This window comes from Phyllostomus hastatus, unplaced genomic scaffold, assembly GCF_019186645.2.
Source record: "Phyllostomus hastatus isolate PE091 unplaced genomic scaffold, TTU_PhHast_1.1 phas_scaffold_1674, whole genome shotgun sequence".
In the NCBI taxonomy this organism is placed as follows: Eukaryota; Metazoa; Chordata; class Mammalia; order Chiroptera; family Phyllostomidae; genus Phyllostomus; species Phyllostomus hastatus.
The window spans coordinates 18,481,290-18,503,702 of record NW_025334011.1 but is presented as its reverse complement, the minus strand read 5'-3'; the positions used below and the strand labels follow the sequence as shown (position 1 = coordinate 18,503,702).

At 37.7% G+C, this 22,413-nt stretch overlaps 1 protein-coding gene across 6 annotated transcripts in view; it reads right to left on the bottom strand.

The window, feature by feature from the left end:
• The window catches only part of NEBL (nebulette), a 339,975-nt gene that overhangs the window by 82,678 nt on the left and 234,884 nt on the right, over nt 1-22,413 (bottom strand). For 5 of the 6 annotated variants that reach the window (XM_045857677.1, XM_045857674.1, XM_045857678.1 and 2 more), the window contains exons 1-5: nt 20,115-20,297; nt 19,953-20,024; nt 13,858-13,962; nt 12,144-12,254; nt 6,468-6,578 (exon numbers count right to left, since the gene is read on the bottom strand). The exons of the other annotated variant lie outside the window; for it this stretch is intronic. In XM_045857677.1, the coding sequence (XP_045713633.1) occupies nt 6,468-6,578; nt 12,144-12,254; nt 13,858-13,962; nt 19,953-20,024; nt 20,115-20,210 (495 nt within the window). In that variant the 5' untranslated portion in view covers nt 20,211-20,297. Of the gene's footprint in view, nt 1-6,467; nt 6,579-12,143; nt 12,255-13,857; nt 13,963-19,952; nt 20,025-20,114; nt 20,298-22,413 lie in introns of those variants that run through there. 6 annotated transcript variants of the gene reach the window in all.

Sequence of the window (22,413 nt, the reverse complement as noted above, 5' to 3'; positions counted from 1 at the left end):
CAATCTGCATTTTAATAGATTCCCCAGTGGACCACCAAGAATGACTATTCCAGACCATTCAGTGTATCTTATTTTCTTTTCAACCTTGCAGAGTGAAAAAAAATTGGTATATTCTTACTTCTTTCAAAAATAATATCAAGTGTAAGAAATGATAATGTATTAAGACTTTAATAGGCTCCCTATATATTACATTATTTTATTTCAGTGAAATATTTATACACATTTCTATTTAGTTTTTTAAGAGATTGTGTGTATCTCACCATCAAGGCTATTTTTCAACTGAGCTTAAAATCATGAACTTATCTGACAAGTGAACAACTACATACAATTAGCATAATTTCAGCAAGAATCTTTCTTTGGTTTCCTGTTTTGGTTTTCCTATCACAAGCTTTCCCTTGCCAAGTAATTTCAGGTAGGTTTTCTGAATACAGGTACCAAAAGAAACATAAAAAATAAGCTGAAAACTGAGTTATTTTGTTGGATAGATTTTAAATCTTTGGGGATATAAAATAATCCAGTTTTATTGCTTTCAAAAAGCAACATGCTCACCCACAAAATATGGCCCATCAGCCTCAGCCTGCATTGAGTTAAACACAAGCTGTGTAAACAAAAACCGACTCTCAGGTGAAAACAAACCAAAATTATTACCCACCTACAAGAATAGCTGTTTCTATGTTACTACATTCATATGAAATCCATGGGGGGGGGGAGTTGTCTTGTTTAGAATAGAATGAAGGTAAAATGGAAACCCTTATTTTCTGAAAAGAGCTGCAACCTTTCAGAAATTAAGCTGTACGTGGGCCACCTAATTATATGCTGTTCAGCCTAATGACGGAGTGGAGAGCAGTGAACAGCACAAAAGCGGCAGAAGCAGGACTCTGAATAGGGACCCATCATCCATGTAAATTGCAAATTAGAGGCCAGCACAGGTGACTCAAAACAAATATTAAGATTGACATGAGCTACAAATTCAAACAGACACCACAGAGCCACTCCTTAGGAGATACACACAGGAGCCCTGGTCACTGGTCAGCTCTTCCAGAATATGGCTGCTTGGGGACAGTCCCCAAGAACAGGGTTTATGCTGAGGAACACTCAAGAGCAGCAAGCTCCTGGTTTTCACTCCTTGCAAGAATATCTAAACATAGGAGGATGACAACATGGGTCATTTTCCTAAGCTATTCCTTTGTAGTGGACATGTATTCATTTTTTTAATCATTTGGAAACTGCCCCCCACCCCCAACCCACTCCATATGATTTGGTGGGGCTATCAATTGCAGTCTACTTTTCTGGTCACAGGAGTGACTGGCTATCCAGAGATTAATAGGATACCCCATCCCTTTGGAAACCAAGGTTAATAAGAGAGCAGACAAAACCTGAGCTGAGCCAGAGACATTTGAAGGATCAGACGCCGGGAGAGAAAGAGCTGCTGTCCTTTCCTCTTGGATCAGCTGCTATAAAGATGACTTAATTTTGAAAACACCAGCTGTCATCTTGAGAGCACCTAAACAGTGTCTGGAAATGAAGTCAGAATAGCTAGCAGAGCCAAGAGATGGGGAGAGAGGGAGAGTCCTGGTGACACTATGGAGCCACTGGATCCAGCTATGCCTGAAGGTAGCATGAATTTTCCAATTAGGCAAACTAATAAACTCTCATTTTTATATGAGCTCACGTGAAATGGATTTCTCTCACTAAATCTAGGAACTGCTGACTAACACAGCCTCTACTTCATCTGTTTTTCTTCAGTGTCAAATCTGCTCTTTATTGCCTCCAATTAAGATTTTAATTCTATCAAAATCTGTCATGGAATATCTTCCTTATCTCACCATGTTCACTTCCCTCTTAGCTTCCTCTTTCATCTCATTTTGTCTTTGAAGCTCAGTTTGTTCTCCCCTTATAAGCCTTCTACTTCTGTTTCATAAGGCCACAGCTTTTACATGTTTCCTATGTTCATACAGAGTGTCCAATGTGTCAGGCATGTTCTAAATCTTTCACTCACATTGATTCATTAAATTCTCATGCCAGCCCTGTTGTGCTGAATTTTCTGCACTCAACTGGGCTCTAACCACACACCCTCCCAATAGAACTAGTTATCCAGAATCTTCTTCATTGTATCGTTCTGGGTTAGACTGGCCAACAAGAGACTCATTAGATTTTGAAAACAGAAGTGAAATTGATGCCATTATTCACCATATCAAGCCAGACACATGGGCAGACAGAATTCCCAGCGACTTTGCAGAAAGCTTTTCTTGTTTAGACAACAGTGACTTGAGATTTCTCAAAAGGTGGGTTAATAAACTAGAGGAAAGCGAAGCCTCCACCAAGACGGTCCTTATAGTGAAGGTCAAGCACTTGGAGATGTGAAGATTGTGAGCTAAGGGATGACAGTCAGGATGGAAGCCGCAGACAGACGCCTACTGGGGCTGAGGGCAGTGTGAACAGACGGGCTTACAGAAACCAAATCCAATCAGCCCAGAACATTCATTCCCTTTGCTGCTCTGGGGGAGCCTAACATGATTCTTAGTGAGAAGAAACTAGAAAGGATATGAATCTTTGTGGAACAGAAGTGAGTAGTATAACCTATACATAATTACAAACTTACACCACCAGTTGTGATTCTCAAGAAATACTTTTATCATCATAAACTCTCATGTTAGCAAAGCTCTCCAGGTACCATCAAAGGGGCACATGCACTGGAAGTTCTACCTTAGGCTTATTTCTGTCTGGGGATACTGTATTTAAAGAAACACCAAATTGTTAAATTGTAAATATTATTTTATAAAGAAATGGAAACATTTTAAGTATAAGTAAATGGAGGGTCTTATATTCACCAGAAAAAAAGTTTTCAATCTTCTAAAAGATGAGGTAAAATATGGAGCTGTATCTAGAAGTTTATTGTTATTACTATCATTGTCGGAGTTTATGAGAGCATTTTAGAGTTGATCAAAGTTTTCTTATACATGGTTTAATTCTATCATCACAGTCTTGTGAAGAAGGCAGAGGAGGTATTACTAACTACTCTGCCTTAAAGATGAACAAAATACTAATATATCTATTTTAATACTAAATCCTACAGCACTATTATTGTAAGTCACATCAAGGGACCACATAAATGTTTTTCCAATATCATTTTACTGATTTATCTTTAAGCCTTTTCGCTTTGTGATGAAATAGAAATTTTGTCTACTGATAAGTTTTTATTAACATTAAGAAAGTACATCTATCATTTGTGAAAAGAACATTAAGTTTCTTGTTTCCCCTGATGAATACTTCTTTCTAATGCACATTGAATTGATTATCAATATGGTGTTTTGGAAAAGTTTACCACTCCAGTTTCATGATAAGTCTATACAGACCACATTACTTATAAAACTTAAAATGGCAGCTTAAAATTTCTTTGACTTGCTTTAGAACCATTGGAGTTCATGCTCTGGTAAGATTGATGAGAACTAATAATGTTACTGGGGTTTTCATTACAAGCCCATCTTTAGGGAAAAGCAGCAGGACAGAAACCTCCAGTTTCTCTAATTACATTAAAAAAATCTGGCAGGGGTACATCCCTTAAGATACAAAAGGATTTAGATTGGCTCTTTTTAATCATGTTTTGAATATAGTATCAGCAAAATAGGTAAGTTATATGGGTTCAGGAACCTTTTGAATGTGCCCTTCTGACCTAAATGCTTAATATAAATTTCCTTTTAATTTGGACTTTTAATGAAATTTTGCCTCTTTAGATTGTTTTGAGTTAACTATGATATCACTATAAATTCTTAAATCACCCTTTAAAACTGGAAGGGGACCAAACAGGACTAATATTTTATGGAGTGGCTCTGCAGAAGAGCCCTTTACATATTTCATCTCATTTAACACTTGCTGCCCTAATGAGATAGAAATCATTGTCCCAATTTTAAGATAAGAAAATCGAGGTTTGGAGATATTAGTAACTTGTCCAAGTTCACACAGGCAACTGGCAGAGCAAGCATTTTAACCCTGGCCTGATTCCAAATTCTTTTTCTGTTTTATGCTACAGTGGAAGACAGTCTGAAAAATATTTTTCCCTCTTTCATGGTCATTGAATTTGGGGGTAATGAAAGAGACTAACAGCCCCCCAAATACTCTCCCCACAGGACTGCTCAGTTATTCAGAGGTGAAAATTCAGTCACCAAGAATCCTCTGCTCCTCCGCTTCTGCTTACTCACATCTCTAAAGGTAGATGGGAAAGAAAGGTTCTAAAACAAAAAAGTATCCCCTTTGGCTAACTGATGAATGTTTTAGTAAAAGGTTTAAGGGGGAAAAAGGCAGAAATTAAAAGCTTTGAACTCTCATTGTCCCCATTTCTTGGGTCTCTGACAGATGTTCAAAAGCTGGCTTGATTTTCGTGGAAACATAAGAAAGATAAGCAAAGATGTGGACTTGCATTGTTTCTAGGTAAATCAGATGCACATGTGACAACACCTTTGATTTTAAATTAAATCAAATCATTTATAGGCTTAGGGCAAAGTGACATTCCACGTTATGAAAGGGTAATTCTATTAGAAATTCTCTGCAAATGAGTTTCATTGGACTGAAGGAGGCAGGGTTTTGCCTCTCAGAGAGACGCTGTAGCTTCACCAACCAAACCTTGAGAGAGAGATACTCTCCTTGTGGCTGTCAAAACTAACATTTAAATTTCATATTGTAGGGACAACAAATGTATTATTCTAAGTGCCTTGATACTAGAGGAATATCAACTACTTCACAGATAGAATACAAATATCCTCCTCACTTTAAATCTGAGTAAATAATCTTAAACACTTTCTAAATCCTATTATATGTACAAACTTTGCATGTAAAGGTTGAGCTGGTTAGGCAGAGGAGTGTAAGTAAATATACCCTTCTCCCATAAGTACACAGTACTGAATGGAGAAAAGGGCTTTCTACTCTATTCCCTCAATCCCTCAATCAAAGACCTTTCAAAAGAAAAGGCAGACTTAAAATAATAACCCCAGTTCTATGATAAGGGACTTCCGTATTTGAATTTCATTGAATTATAGAGTTAGAAAGCCTCCTGAGGATCCGTGTCATGCCAGCCCCCTCCCTAACCCACCACCACCTTCTTTCCTGCAGTGCACGGGAGCTGCTGATCTGAATTCTGATGATAACCTATTTTGCACCCACTTTAAAAGTCTCATTTAAAATCTTGACCAATAACCAGTGACCTTTACGAGGGAGGCAGTGGGGCCTAACAGAAAGAGCAAACTCAGGGCTTTGATTCTTTAGACTCCTTTTCCTCGTCTACAAAAGGGGAATCGGTGCAGGGGTTTTGTGAGAATTGGAAATGATCAAAGTTTTGGTACAGTTGTGATGCACGGCAGTGCTGAGAGGTAGTTATTATGATTATCATGGTCATTCTATAAGCAAACGGTTCTTGTAAAGCATCCCCTTACAATGACCTTGCTGGTAATAACAGACATGCAGTTTCTTCATCTCTTATCAATCTCAAGCCATTTTAGAAAAGTGCTTTGGTATTGGCATATGTTTATATATTTGGATTAAAATGTTAAACCTCACTCAGTTTTCATTTAAGGATTGACCTACTACAATTTAATATCAGATAACTGTTGCCATCCTGCAAAGAGATACCGCACAGCTGGGGCTCTGGGGGCATGGAGTCCACAGAGCACCATTAGTTAGAGAACTCAGTGGTGGGATGGACCCTGTGTGAGGTGACAAAGATGGTTCAGATACTCTTCAAAGAAAAGGAGTTTCCTGACCCAACTGGGACAGACACTTTACCCTAACTGATTCCAATCCATAAAGAACCTGGTAAACAGCTCCTATATTGCTTCCAGAGAACAGAGAATTCATGGTGGAAAGATGAACAAGCTTTCCCTGAGATCTCAGGAAGAAATATTTCTTATAGCCCACCAAAGAGGAAATTCATTTTCTATAGGCTGACGTCCTCTCACTTGGACTCTGCTTCTAAGGCATCTATTGCTTTCCCACTTGCCATGGGTCTTAAGTTTGATACTCTGTTCCCCATAAGCATGCCAGAAGAAACAGTAGTGGGGTACAATCTCACTAGCATCTGTGAATGATTCTTCCCTGGGCCACTGATTTGCAACACTCTTTCTCCCTGCTCTTCTGCAATCCCAGACTGGAAACCATGGGAGCTTCACCATCAAGTCGAGGAATTTCTAAGAAATGCTAATAACCCAATAGGTCCAAAGGATCCATATGTCTCTTGTTCAAAGCAGATTTTCCAATACCTACAAGTGCCGGACATTTTAATGGCATTCCACAAGATTTAACAACTGTTGACAAAATAATCCCAATGTCTTTCTGACTGAACATGGAGAGATAAAAATAACATTTAAAGCCATTTTTGAATAGAGTGTCATAATATTGAAATTTCAACAAAATATCCATTAGCCTTGATGTTGGTTAACCACAATTTTCTAGAAAGTCACGAGGAACGGCTTCCTTACATTACTCTGGTGTTTATTGACCTCAGTGGCGTGTCTGATAGCAGGCGGCTCCCTCATACGGGCGTAATCTGAGAACCCTTTGGCAGCGTCGTGTTTCTGCTTGTAGGCAATCTTTAAAAAAAACATACACACACGGAATAAACCATTACTCTCCTCTAGAGCTATATTAAATTCTTAACTGTTAAATTTCAATGTTTGCTAGGATTTTATATATGTCAATGCCACAACTGATGGTCAGATTAGCCTGAGCCTCTACAACAAGACAATACACACAACACTTTCATTTTAGTGCTTCAGTTTAGATTCCTATTTCTAAATCTTTGTCACTTATTTCAAAAGTCCTTGCCCATAGGCTGAAATCTCAACGCTTGTATTCATCTCGTTTAAATCTCAGCTGCAGTTTTGAGAAACCTCCCACACCCAACAGCTCTTAAGGTTATAAATGTCCAAGGTTTAAATCTTGGGCAAGCAAGTGAAAAAGCAGGGGAAATGATCAAATATTTAAAAGTGAATTGTTCATTTTAAAATAAATTGTTATGATTGTATATAGACACAGCTATAATATTTAAATGCCTTAAACTTTGGAAGAAAAGATAATTCGGGCAAAACTGCCAGATATGTCAAGCTCCATCCTCTGTTAGAGAAAGAACTATCACACCAACGCCGTCCATTACTGCCGAGTTCAATCTGTCCCGCACGCTGATGGAGAGGAGGCCCGAGGATGACCGCTCAGGAAGCAGGCCCAACCAAAGTCGACCCGAGAGTTCAAAGTTAAAGAAGATCCAGAAGACAGCAAACAAATTATCCCCTTGCTCTCAGTCTATGCCATTGCCCTATTTACTTTCTTCACAATTTTTAACTAGGTTGTTTACTTTGTCCAATTATTTCTTTTCTGTCTGCCCTTACCAGAACTGAACTGTCTGGCTCCCTGAGGGTGCAGAGCCCCAGACAGTGCCTGGCACCATGGGAACAGTAATAAATCTTTGCTCAAGTAAATAAATAAATGAATAAATAACTGAATGAATGAGAATAAAACACAGATAAATTATTTCAAAATTAATTTTCAATAGATATCAAAGGTTTAATAATAAAATGATATTAAATGGAGTTAAAATTACTTGGCCCAAGAGAATAAAGTCCCCTTCAAAAAGAAAGATTAGAACAAACATTTACCAAGAACAAAACAAGATCTAATTTTCAATGAAAAAGACTACAGTTAAACTTAGGGGAAAACTTTTTACCAATATGATCTCCTGGAGAGCTATGCCTGTATTGTACACATCATTTAATGTTCTGTGCCTAACATAGTAAGTGGCAAAGAGCGCAAGTGCAATAAATGTTTAGTGAATGAATAAATAAAGTAGTTTATTAAACGTTCTCATGAACTTAAATCCCTCATAGGCTTTAATAAACAGAATTAACCACCCATTTGACTTATATAATATATTGAATACTTATCTAAATGATTAAAATGATTACAAAACAATTTTTAATTAAAAAACAAAATCATCAAATATAGATAACTGCAAAAACAGAAAGCCATCAAGTACAACCATCTATGTTTAACCCTTCTCTGCTTCCTCTATTGAGTTTTTCTTGAAAACCAATAAAAGAGAACTCAATCTGGGGTATCACAGTCTCTCAGTTTTGAAAGCTGTGACAGAAAGCTCCTCCTTCAATGAAACCCAAAGCTGTCCCCACCTGGCCATGCAGGCCGAGTCTAGTTCACAGGGCAGAACTTAGCACGGGAACACAACCGTCAGGGACTGCCCTTCTTCTCAACTGTCTGTGTGGGTCAAAATTCTGAACCACTCTACACTCCCAAGGTGCACTCCTCAGTACAAATTCCAATGTATCCATCTCTTTCTTAAGGTAAACAATGTTCCATATATGATCTGACCTATCCTAATTAGAATTATTCAGTTTAATCCAACTACCATTTCTCCTATGTTATATATGTGATTAATGCACCCATAATGCAAGAGGATCACACTGTTTCCTGTTGATGGTTATGTTGAGATTGTCAACTGAACACTCTTATCGTCTCATTCAGCTCCACCCAGCCCTGATCCCACATCCAATCCTGCATGTATGGCTGATTATTAGGGCTCACATGTGGTACCTCACATTAGCCCAGGGATCATTCACCTTGTTACAGTCTGTCCAGTGATTTAATCCATCAGGATATCTAATTCTGATGAACATATATTTGCATTTTTCACCAATTAATTATGTTAAACAGGAAACCCATTAAGAGCCTCCTTTCAGGCCGAGAAAGTCCATTATCTCAGTTCCATTACATTCTATATTATATCTTCAGGGGGAGGGAGGAGGAGTTTAATGGGTGGCCAAGTCTATTAACCCAGCGAAAAAACTTCTATGAGATATAATCCATCTACTTAAATAAAAAGAGAGCTAGGTTGTACATTTCTCCTTTTTTGCTGGATGCTTGGTTTATTTTGAATCTTCAACTGACTATCGCACTTGTGACTTTATAAACCTAACCAGTGCAGCTGTTCATCTTGTGGGTTATCATAGAAATGGTGAGTCATCAAACACAATTTTAAAAAGCATTCTTTGTTAAAAAGACTAATTTCCTACTTGCAGTATTAAAATCATTTCATTTATAGCTGTTACGAAGCACCACTTCAGAATTAAGATTACATCAAATTGGAGGCAGCTGAACTTTATCATATTAATTTTCATCCTTAAAAATAGCTAATGGAAGCCCTGGATGGTATAGCTCAGTGGATTGAGCTATACCAGCTCAGTGGGCTGGTTCTCAGTGGGCTGCGAACCAAAGGGTCGCTAGTTTGGCTCCCAGTCAGGGCACATTCCTGGGTTGCAGGCCAGATTCCTGGTGAGGAACACATGAGAGGCAACCACACATTGATGTTTCTCTCCCTCCCTTCTCCTCTCTCTAAAAAAAAATAAATCAAATCTTTAAAAAATAACTAATGGAAATTATGTCAAACTAATAAATTTCCTGATAAATTTGATTTCCTAGGATTTATCATTATTGTACGGCATTTCTCTAGATTAATACTTGTTTTCTTCATACCCTGAGAATTAAGCTTGCCATGGTACTAGACACCTAACTAGGGAGGTTGCTTGTGATAGTCTTACGTACTTTATGTACAAATATGCTTATATAAGTAACATATATTTATACTACATATTCAATTGCATAGTATATCTTTATATCTCATACATACATATATAAGATGTACAGATATTTCTAACTTACACTATATTTTATAAATACTACATAGGTAAATGTACTTCTAATCGATAACACAGATGCCTCTGGTGCTCCTTGTGGTCACTCCAGGTAAAAACATAGGCTCTCCTAAACCTCCTCAGTGCAGATGCCTGAGTAGCCTGTATGACTTCTGCAATAAGGGATTATTTAGCCCCTCTCAGAAACAGCCCCTGGGGAGAAGAACTTCACTACTACCTACCACAATCCGTTTGTCTCCACTAGCTTTTCCTTGTGATCTATGTTTATAAAGTTTTTAATGAGGAATATCTAATAAAATGAGTTCCTAAAATCTCCACCTCTCTCTCTCTCTCTGTCTGTCTCTCTTTCTCTCTCTTTCTCTCGGCATTTTTATTAGTCATTTCCTTTATGCAATATTAAGCTAGCCAACTTCACCTTACCACTCTAGTCTGAATGTAAGCATCTGAGAATGTTTGCAAAATGGTTTTAAGATAATAACTTGCACCAGTGTTCAGGAGATATTTCATTAGAGCCAAAAAGCCATTAAATTTCAGATTTGGCTCATACCCTAATTTAGGTTAGCACAAATTTGATACTATTTGGACAGAGTAAAGGGTTAGTTTAATTATCACAGACATTGTCAAATAGGTTTACAATCTTGACTTTATTATTACCAGGTAAGCTCTGAGGATTGCAATTTTAATGATAATAAAATTGGTGTGTGTCAGTCTAAAGAAACATTATAATGATTACCTAAACTTTGAAATAGACACCTTGTGCAGGGCCCAGGGTTTTCCTTACCAACAAGTTCAGTGACTAATTGCAACACTGGGCAGCACCGCTTCTCAAAAGCACAGACATGGCTTTCCCAGGGCGCATCCTCTACTACAGGGCATCACAGACTAACAAGGTAAGTGGTGACCCATCCTGGCCCCAAAATAAAAAAACAGTTCCAAATATACAACATGGGTCATTTTTCTGTTAAGGTTTCTGTTGTATATGTTTGTGTGTTATAGATCTATTTATGCTGGAAAAGGTGACAAAAGTTGTGCATTTCCAAAGCAATAAAAATGTCCATAGCTAAAAAAAAAATGCTATCTTCCCAAGTAAATGTAAAATTTAAAATAGATTTTTTTCTTTTCCCGCTTTATTGCTTAACTGTTGCTTGTCACATGTCAAGTGCTGTGTGATTATTTGCTTTATAAAGTAGTCCATATTATCAGCAAGCGGCTAGGTGACCAGTGTGGGCAGCAAAAAAAAATTAAAAAGGAGGGGGACACATTAGTCACGGTCAGCCATGCGCAACTTTAACATCATGTATTTTTAGCCTCCAGTTGCACAGTGAGATTAGCTGACTGCCAAGACCGGTGCACAGTGGACATTTAAATGTGTAATAATGAAGGACTTAAAGAGGTTCTGCCAAAGATAACTATGCTCAGTATTTTTCAAGAATAATCTATTTTCAAACTATTTTAAAATTATCTAGGTATCCTCTACTTAGAAGTTAAAAGATTCTGGAGAAAAAAATAAACTTGTTTAATAAGAAAAAGAGGGATAGAGATGGTAAAAAAAAAAAAAAAAACGGTGGTAAAATATGTGGTTAAGAAACCAGACTCCAGAACCAGAGAGTCCATGTTCATGAGCTGGCTCAGCCATTTATTTGCTGTGTGACCTATGGCAACTTATTTAACCTCTCTGTGTTTCAGTTTCCACATCTCAGAAATGGGAATATCTCACACAGTGCTTGTGAGGATCAAATGATATAAATATCTGTGAAATGCACAGAACAGCACCTGATATATAGTAAACATGTCTATGTGTTTACTATCATTTTTAACTTAAAATGTAGCATGAAGAATGTAAGTTATGTAAAAACATTTCCTTGGAAAGGAAACCAACAAATTGAATAAAAATCCATTTTACAAGCATTCACAGAACATTTCTTGTGCACCAGGGAAGGTGCTAAGCACGGCGGGAGAGCAGGGAAGGAGACAGATGGGGTCCTGCTCTCATGCCACTTAGGAACCCAGTAACAGACTGATATAGCAAAAAAAAAAATCAGATTGTGCAATGAAGAAAACAAAATGATGTGTGGGAAAGAGGGGAGATATTCTATATTAAAATCCTACTTTAAGAATTACCACAAATTAAATGTATTCAGCGTTCCTTATGTGTTGATGAACTATAGCAGGAAAATCACTCCTACACTCCTGTGGATTCAAAATGAGTTTACATGATGACATTTCTGTAAACTGCAGTCACCAAAATGGTCCCTTCCACCTGATGGATGCTTTTTTTGAGAGCCTGGGGGATTCTAAATGAAAAACACAATGAAACTTTCATTTTGTATTCAGTAAGTAGTACTCAAGATAAACAACTTTTTAAAATGCTGAATAATTTATAGTAGGTTATATGTTTAATACATACAATCAGGTAACAATTGAGGAAAACCACACCTCACTCTGAAGCTGTGTCACTTCTCGTGCGAAGACACTATCGATTGTGGCCGGCATCTGCTTGTAAAGAGAATTGGAGAGGTCTGCCTTAATGGTGCCTTTGTATTTTGCCTGGGGCGGGGGGAAGGAAAAAAATAAATAAACATTCCTCTTTACTGTGAATACTGAAAGAGAATAAAACAAAACTTTCTTTAGAACTGGAATTAATTTAAAAATCTGAAAAGCATTTTAATCTTTGATACTAGACCTGATGAACATATTTTGAAGAAAGATAAATCCAGTTTTATCATGAGAAGGCTTTAAGTGAGACATAGAAGAAAAAAAAAGACTATTTTTCTATTTAAACCCATGTACACTTCTAAAAGTAAATCGGTGTGTATTAATGGTTCCATATGTTTGATCAGCAAAGAAAAATCTGAGAGCAATGAGACATTTGAGTTGTTTCAAAAAACACAAGCTGTTAGAAGGTACTGTCTGACCTAATGCAAAGGACAGAGCGCCTTTATTCGTCTTGTCAACCTCCTCCCACCACGATGAGGGGTGGGGTGCTTTTTTGCTATTTCTGCGCCTTCACACCTCCAGTCGGCACTGTTCCTAAGTGACCTCAATCATTACTCTTACAGAAAAAACACTCATTCACCAGCTCCTCTTGGGAAGATTAGGTTCAAAGTAACACAACAGATTGCCCACTCCCATGTTTTCATTCTGCAGTTAACTCATTCAGGGAAACGAATCAATTGATAATTAAGAACATCAAGACATTTTCTGCACAAGAGAAATAACAGCTAACTCATATAAATAAAACTATGTTTTCCCACATTTTGTCTACCAGTCCCTGATATGACTCCCACTCAGAACTAGATTCGAGCATTGAATTATTGAGCATGTCTCCTGTTTAAACTTTGTGTTTCTACAATTCTTTGGATGTGGATACTTAAGAAATTTACCCAATTTTCTTCATAATATTTTCATGTTGGCAAAAACAATCCTGAAAATATCATGTTGATTTTTCCCCAACATATGAAACACTAGAGGTCAGCCATTTTATTCATTCTCTCACCAAGTTCATCTCTTCCAAGTGACCCTCGCACAGACTACAGAAATGCCTCATCTCCAAAATCACTGTTAACTGCTCTTTTCAGTGCAACATATACCGTGGTCATAAATGCTCTCAGAAAGACACTACAGATTTTTCAGCTGGAAAATAAATGTAGTGCACTTCTCACTCTGTGGTCTCATAATCGGATCTCCACTGAGCCAATTCTACTCAAAAACAGTTTAAACTGATTTAAAATTAATTAACCAAAAGTGCCATATTTTATGGAATCAGCCAGTAAATTTTACTTATTTTCAAAATTATGTTCAATAATTTATAACTAGTCAGTCTGTTAAGAAATAAAACATGAAACATCTAAGACTATTCTGACAATACTTTCTACATATTGAATAAAAAATATCCTGTCAAGAGTAGTTCTGTATAAATAAGAAAGGTTTGGAGTCAAAACACAGGCATACATAATAAAGCATATCATCCACAGACAGTAAAATACATCAATTTACATGAGTTAATTTATAGTGCATAGAATTAGAAAATTACATACATATTACCAATACTCAGTGGTGCTTTTGAAAATATTCTTCAACTTTAATGCACAATTTTTATCTATATATAAAAAGAATATGTGAGCCATTTTGCAAGTTTTTGATAACTTACCTCAGAAATAAAAGCACCAATATTTTTTACATGGTTTAGCATAGGAGTGTCTGTCACAAATGTACACTTGTCCTTGGACTTTTTATACTCTTCTTTATAATGGATCTAAAAGATAGAACAATTCACATAAGAAGAGGAAGAAGGAAAACAATTTCAATGATCTGTTGTTGAACAGAAGAATTACCTTGAGAAAACCCATTTTCCGAAGTAAATACTCAAATGTGGAATGATACTCAAAACAAGCCAAATCACACAAACTGATATCCAGCACAGAACAGCAAAAATGATGAGGCATAATAAAGAAAGCCTCTGTTTTAGATAAATGAGGATGAAGTTACTGTCAAGAATCATGTGTGCTAGACCCAGGAATATGAGTCCTATTGCCAAGTTTGTTACTTTTAAGCACTAGCCTTAACAGTTAAGTGTATGGTCAAACAGAAATAGAGCTGCCTACCTCCAGGTATAAAGCAAAGAGTCATCAGGATAGAAGTAGCCATTTAAGAAGTAGAGGCAGAAATTAAACAAATGAAGATTACTATTACATTAGCACCATTATCTAGACCTGATAGATTAGAGGAATGGGCTTAAAATTAAGGCCACCATGGGCTTCCTGTTACTAATTAATTCCACCCAAATCAAACTTACTCAATTTATGAGCACTCACAAGCATCCCATCCTCCTTCCTCAACAAGAGTAGAACCTGCCCAGAAAGTCTGGCACATGGTTGAGATTTCAGAATGACCCTTGCTGTGAGTTAAGCACACGAGCAAGAAAAAGATCAGAGAGGCCTTGCTGAGCATGCTCATTTCTCCCCTTGAACTCACTAATAAAATGAGTCACCCCTTCCCTCATGGGGAGAGGCCGGCATTGTTATTTTGAAGAAAGATCCCACATGGACACAGGAGCCAAAAAGAAGTTAGGAATGATGGAGAAGGATTTAAAATGTATTCCCACTGTCTCACTAACTGCAGCCCAATCTGAAAACTGGGGAGCCAAAATTCATGACTAGTGGAGAGGACAAAGGTATTTGCTAAAAGTTATATCACCCTGTAATAAAGTCATCTTTATCTACCCAAGACTGCAAATACCTAAGCTGAAAAAAGGGTTCTGTGGTCTCACTAATTATAACCTAAAAGTAAAGTTTAATTCTATATAGTACCTGGTTGTTAAAGGACGTGACTAATACTGATGTTACACACCACATTGCATAGGGATTTCATCATATGCAAAGCTGATCTGAAGGGCACTATCTGACCATGAGCAGATTCGAACACACTAAGTAACATTATTTCAAAATGCCGTATTTTGCCACTGTGACTTTTAGATATTATATGCCTGCCACTTTAAACATTTGCTTTATTCATGAAATCAACATTAGAACATATTTATCTTATCTGTGCAATGAATTACTTTTTTTCTTCTCAGAGATTAGCCATAATTTTAGGCCTCTGCAAATCGCCCTCCTCAGTCACTAGTAATTAAACCGTTAAAGGCAGTATATGATAAATAGTAGGCTATTTTGATCATAAAGGGGGGAACAGTATCCCCATTATATAATAAGCGTGAGGGAAAATAACCTATCATTAGGCTTAAGTCTGCCTCATTATTTTTATCTTTTGCCACCATCTTTTCCCTTTCACACTCACATTCCTCACTGCATGGTACGTGCTGGGGCCACAGGCCTCCTGATAAGCTCTGACCTGAGCAGAATGTTCAGGAAGGGAGCAAGGATAAGGGTGAAGTACTTACTTCCTTTGCTATGCAGGCAAAAAGTTCATTCTTAAGTGTGGTCTCCATTCCTTTCTTTGGTCTTTATTTAAGATACATACACTCACATTTCCAATTTCTAATGAATTATATAATATGAATGACAATAGCACATTATCTTAAATTTTTATACAAAAAATGTCACCTGAGAATAGCCTTCCTATACCAGAAGAAGACAGATAAAAGGAAATCAATGACTGACACAAAATCTTCAGTAAAATGAAAATCGCTGAGCGGGCAGCCATCTCCTAATACAACGTTGTATATATTCCTAAAACGACTATGGCTCTGTCTCTTGGGTGGATTGCCTATCCAACCCCTCTTTTTCTTGATAAAAGATCCCCAATGTATTTATTAGAGCAGCCAGACCCCTCCCCCGGCCCCAGAGGACAAATTGCTCTAAACCATGCATGGTTTTCTCATGCCCCTTGGCAAGTGATTGGCCTGGGGAGGCCAGGTGCCCAACTCTGGTCACAAGACATTAGCAGAGGCTTCCCAGTGTTCTCGCATTACTGGTGTACAGGGAGAGACTTGCTGGCATTGCCCTTTGACACTTTGCCCTTCCACCTTTATCCTTCCCAGTCAAAGGATACAGCAGCAATGATGTCATTATAAGGCAAAATCAGCCACCATACTAATTTTGACAGAGCAGAAGAAAAGGAATCTGAGAAACCATTAGCATCAAATATGCCAAGACCCCCAGAGTCTGGGGGTCTACCTGTAGGCTTCATGTGTGGGGGTAAAAAAAAACCTATTTGTTAAACCCCTGTGCAAGGGTTCTCCTGTTACTTGCAACTCTCTGTACTCAGAACCACTAAACCATGCCAGTTACGTTCTGACTGAGAAAAAAAGGGCAAAGTTGATGACTTAATGATCATTAAGATGACCAAAATATTTACTTTCTGCTTTGACCTCACTCATTAATCCCACCGTGTCTCAAATGCCATGAGGTGGCACTTCCTCTGCTACCCTGCCTCTTGGTTTCTTTCACTCGGTGGGAAATTAGCAAATGGCTGGAAGTGGGTGATAGACGTAGAAATGTTTGAGGATACTTCCTTTCACAAGCACTCTTACCCAAAAGTACCTAGACAGTCTTTTCACAAATGGAGCCACACCGCTAAATGCAGTAACCCTGGAAGAAAGAACTGGGTTCTCTGCACCCATCTATTAACTGGGCGCTCACAGCCCAGGCTGCTCCCATGAGGCCATCCAACACACTCAGAGCTTCCTCTGGAGGAGTAACCACGAATCTAATGCTTGCAACATTTTAAGGATTCACCCATAACACACAAATGCTCTTTTCCCTGAGGTATGTTCTTGCTGCTGCACTGCACATGAACACCCTAAAAAGGTTTGAACCGGAACACCGAGTCAGAGGTGTCCTGCAGATGTGGCCAAACTTGATCTGCAGAGACTTTATGTCTAATTCACAAGAAACATACAAACGATCATCTTTAACCTAATATTTTTATGACCACCTGACAAAATATCACTAGATCTATGATTCTAACTGCTAAATATAGTCAATTGGTTTGATTTATTCAAGGGATTGACTAGAGAGTTGACCAACAGGATAGAACAGCAGAGAGGGATCATCCGGGGGAAATAAAAAGCATGAGTGGGTTAGCAGAAAAATGAAAGAGGTTGCCTCAGAGGACCAGGCGTTGTCTTCGGGATTGGGAAATTACTCATGCAGAGGGAAGCGCCACCTATGGGCACAGCAAGGACAACGCAGAAACTAGGTGGGGCAAAGAAAACTTAAAAATGCCTCACTCTGATCCCCAAAGTAAAGCCACCTGATCTGAAAAATATAGAATTCTAAACAGTGCAGGCCTGCCAGGACTTCTCTCTAGACCAATCATATTGAACATTTTAATAAACGGTCTGGCAACGACATGATACAGCACAGTATGCAGGTCTGCTGCTGACCCCAAGCTCTCAGGGAGAGTGAAAAGTCAAACTGAAAGAGCTAAACCACAAGCAACTACAGATGACATCCATCCCTGGCAAGGTGAAAATCATTCAAACTACTACCAAAAGTTGATGAGCCCTAAGTAATCAGCTATAATTCAGAAATTAGGACTGAAAATATCTGAGAAAGATGTCTACAGAGCTTGATCTAATAGCTTTCTGCAGGCCTCCAGCCCAAGAAGCTCTAACTACCCTCACAGAGGGTGCATGGAACAAAAGGAAACATCATCCCATCCTACTCCTGGTCAGGGGCCATGCACATCCGCACTGCTGTGCACGGCTCTGGTTATCACACCCAATTACGACATATGAAAGTTAGAAGAGGTTCAAAGAGGAACAGTTGGAATGATGATGGAGGCAATGCAGAAAGGCTGCTCCACGAAGAGAAATCCACAAAGCTACTCTTTTCACCCAAAAAAAATGTAGCAGAGTGATAAGTGGCTATCATCCAGACTCTGGATTTAACCAGACCTAAACCAGAATTTTGTCCTCACCCCTGTCTAGCAAAGTGGCCTTAGGCAAAACAGTCTTGGGTTGCACCACCTCCGAACTGAGGCTCACAGAACCAATATCACAGAATACGATGAGGTGTGTGGAGGGCTTGGCACACAGCAAGAGGAAGGACATCACGGGGCCTAAGGCTTGGGAGTCAGACAGACTATGGTTCTAATCCTAGGCCTGTGTCTCACTAGCTGTGTGATTCAATCCACAGGATGTAGGACTCTAATGAGGAGGCAAACAATACACCGAATTCTCTTGGTGACACAGGCTTCAGACAGACTGCCTGCAGACAGACAAAAAGCCTCAGGTAAACACATGGATGCCCCTTGGGGATATAATGAATTAGAAAACAAAACTAAGGGAGTTAAAGGTCTGTCTTTAAACTGAAGTTTGAGGCCAGGGAAAAGACAGGCATGCTAAATTAAATGTGGACAAGGACAGACGGGCACTGTCAGAGGTAGAATCTCCGAAGACCCGTCCAGAACGTCGCTGAACTCGGGGCAGTAAGTCATCCTTGTTTGTATCTGTTTTAGCCCTGCAATTGGCGCAACCTTGCATATACATTTTAGACGACCATTTAGTCGTGCAAACAACATAACAGAGATAACATCAAATTTAAGTTAGTATGTTCTATGTGAAAATGTTGGTAGAGTTACTATTACTAATATTAGTGTAAAATTAATAATAAAGGTAAGATAACCTGCAAGGACATTTACAGTGAGAGAGGACACGGCGGTGTGGCTAAGACAGAGTGCTTTGTGTGTAAGCCCTACTCCCCACCACTTAACTGTGTGACCCTGGAAAGCTACTTAGCCTCTCTGAGCCTTTGTTTCTCACCTCTAAATTGGGAAAAACAATAGAACCTACCTCATAAGCTTCAATGAGCAGCACACAGTACTCAATAAATCTTAACTATTGTTAAGATTATTGTTATTATTATTGTCATTTCAATATTATTACAGCTTACAATAAACTTTCAAATACAGTAGCTCATAACTATCATTAAATAATAGCACAAAGAAATACCTGATTTAAAATTTAATTATATCACATGTCAAACATATGGAGAGAGGAATGACTCCCACCATCCTTCGGCTCTTTCTGATAAGTCCCTTTCACAAGCAATTCTCTGCAACTTTTAACGAGAGCATCTCAATTCCCACACCAAGTGAGCAATGCTTTTCTTTGTGCATCTGGAGTTTTAGTTATTTACTGTAAAAACATATGAGCTAATTCTACAATTTTAGGATTCCCTTGAAATATAATATAAACCAATCTCAATTAATGCAAAAGTCACAACAAAAATTCTCCTTTTCATTCCTATCATCATCATCATCATCCAGTCAAGAGTTCTTAACATGCAGCTCAATTATCCATTAATTCTGAGTTGGAAGTCAATGTTATGGGCACATGGGTACTACATGCATTTTTCTCTGGTTTGGAAAACTACTGTACTCATCAGAGTCCTCAAAAGGTCCCCAAAATGTTTTTTAAATCATTCATTTATAGAGATCCTCCCAAAACATATTATATCACTATACAAATTGTAACAGGCTTTTGGTTGTTAAAGAAATATGCTCTGAATTCAATGCTTTATGATTTCGTGCCAGAGTGACAGTGAAAACCTTAGGGACAAGATTCTGGACTGCGAACACAGACACCCGTTCCCACAGAAATTCTCTGTGTGGGTGACCTTGGGGAAATCACCTAAAACTCCTCGATTTAGTTCCATAATCTGTAAGATAACGGTGTTTTGAAAGATGGTTTTGGGGTTTTCTCTCCTGCTTTAGATTCTATGGTACAATATTCTATGATATGCAATGCAAAATACAACAAAAATTACTTAAGCCACTTACATCACTAATGAGTTTGGTGCATTTTCTGGCCAATTCCATGCTCAGATCTTCAATCACAGGCTTAAAGAATACCTGTCCAGAAAAAAAGGGAAATGAAACGTATTTCTAATCATCAACTTAGAGGAACAAATACCCTTCTTCAGCAGGTGCTTGCCCACTCACCTTGTCTTCTTCATTTTCTTCTTCCTCTGTTTTTTCCTCTTCAGTTTCATCTTTTACATCCTCAAATACAGGGACCCTCATTTTTGCTCTGTGCATATGTATATATTCTTCTTAACTCACCAGTGTAGCATTGGTTTATGTACTATAGTACCCTTGGGATCTTAGCATCCCTGGTATTCTGGCATGAATGACCTTGCCCAGGCCTCCTCTGTATTTAGCTCACACTTCACTCTCCTTATCACAGCTATGTGTTAATGGATGGGACAGGATCCCGGAGGTTGGCCAGGGCTAGCTTCCCAAGGGGAAATGACATTTTAAAAAGCAAAATTCACTTTTATGAACATTTAGAGTCAGCATTCTTTTAACTTGTTAAGAAATGCAAAAAAGATAATTTATTTATATTTCATTAATTCAATTCATTCATAAGAGAGCTTGAAAAAGACTTCAAGATTCTGGGGAAACCATTCAGCTGTAACACTCAAGTTAGCACATTCAAAAGCCTGTTATCTTAAAAAATTCCTCAACTCCTTCTAAATAAAGCTTTCACTGAAATGTCAGACATATCTCTGATTCGGGATGATGAATCTGGATCATTCAAACTCATTTCATTAATGTAAGTTAAATTTTTATGAGATATAAATGTACTTCTCACATTCTAAAAAACACTCACTTTATATTAGCTGATTAAAGCCTAGTAATTTATTATGAAAAGCTCTTTGAGCCCTTCGAGGAATCTATTCTGAGTTAATTATAAATGTTAATCCTATATTGCTAGTGTATTATTTTACTTGTAAACATCATTAAACATGAGAAGTTGCAGTTAACACAGGTTGATATATCATTTAAGAATTCAAAACAATACTAATCATCTCTTTCAATTCTGCCCACCATGTCAGTTTTTACAAAGTTGCAAGTTATTTGTATATCCTTCAGTGTGTACTACACACACATAAAAGTTTGGAAAAATAAACTAGAATAATATTATAATGTGGTATATGTCATCAGTTATATAATTAATATATACTGCTCAAAACAAACCCTTCATGTTAATGTAGCTAATCTTAAGACTCTCTCCAACTCATAATTTATCAACTTAGTTATTTAAATCCTAGGGTAAATTAATATTTTACAGCCACAGCACATAAGCACTGGACATTAAAAAACACCCCATGGTGAATAATTAAACTAATTATATAAAATAGGACTTTATTCAAAATAATACATCATTTTTAATAGCCAAGTATAATGCTATTTTCTCTTTATATCCCATCTAGTTTTAAATTTATTTTTTAATTCCCTCAGCCTTGCCTAAACTAAAAATTCTGACAAGAAAAATTTCTGCATGGTCATCATGTATAGATAATTTCTCACATCATGTTCTATGAGAATAAAGTTCCACTGGCGATTCTGAGTGGAAACGAGGGGTTTCTTAAACAAACGCGTTTGGAGAAACCTGTATTCTAATCTCTACCCCTGCCACTAGAGATCCACACAGCAATGACACATTGGAAGTTCTGAGAAGATGCACATCCAAGAAAAGTATTTAAGTTTGCTTAACCCAGCACTTCCTAAACATGAACTTCTATCCATCTAATCTAATCTACTTACATACCTACCTATTTTTAAATGATACCTGATACTCCAGAAAACTTAACACTTTTCTGTGAAATATTACTTAGGGAAACACTGTTCTATTCTGAAAAAAAAATGTTGTGTTCTAGAAGAACCATTGGTCTTCTCATGAAACAATTTTTGATACAGGCTAACTTAAGAGCATCACATATCCTGCTTATCAACAAAATACCAAAAAGAAATGTCCCAAGGGTACTGAATTTGGAAAACTTCACTTTAAAATAACAGCCTTGTCAGGCCAGTATAGAGAAGTCTACAAGGAAATTCTCCTTACATTAATTATAGTTGTTCCATAAAGGAGCAGAGTATGTGGGTTCTGATCAATTCCTTCAAGTCCTCTGCCAAAAGACTACCCTATAGAACATCAATTCCATTACCTTTATTTGGAAATAGGGAAGAGCGTTTTTCATAATCTTTTCTTGCAAACTTCTAGGAGTGTAGGGAGAAAATATTGCCACAGCAGCTTAAGATGCATCTGTTGGCTGATGTTTAAGGTGACAATACTTGTGTTCCTCGTGGTAATACCTATTCTCCATGGTGAATTAGCTTCATCAGACTTCAATGGCTGCTTTTTCTCATTTTCCATCATGTAAGAAGTTCTTATTGACTCTTCACTGTACTGGAAAAGATCATGCACAGACATTTTCAAAGTATAACCAAACACCAT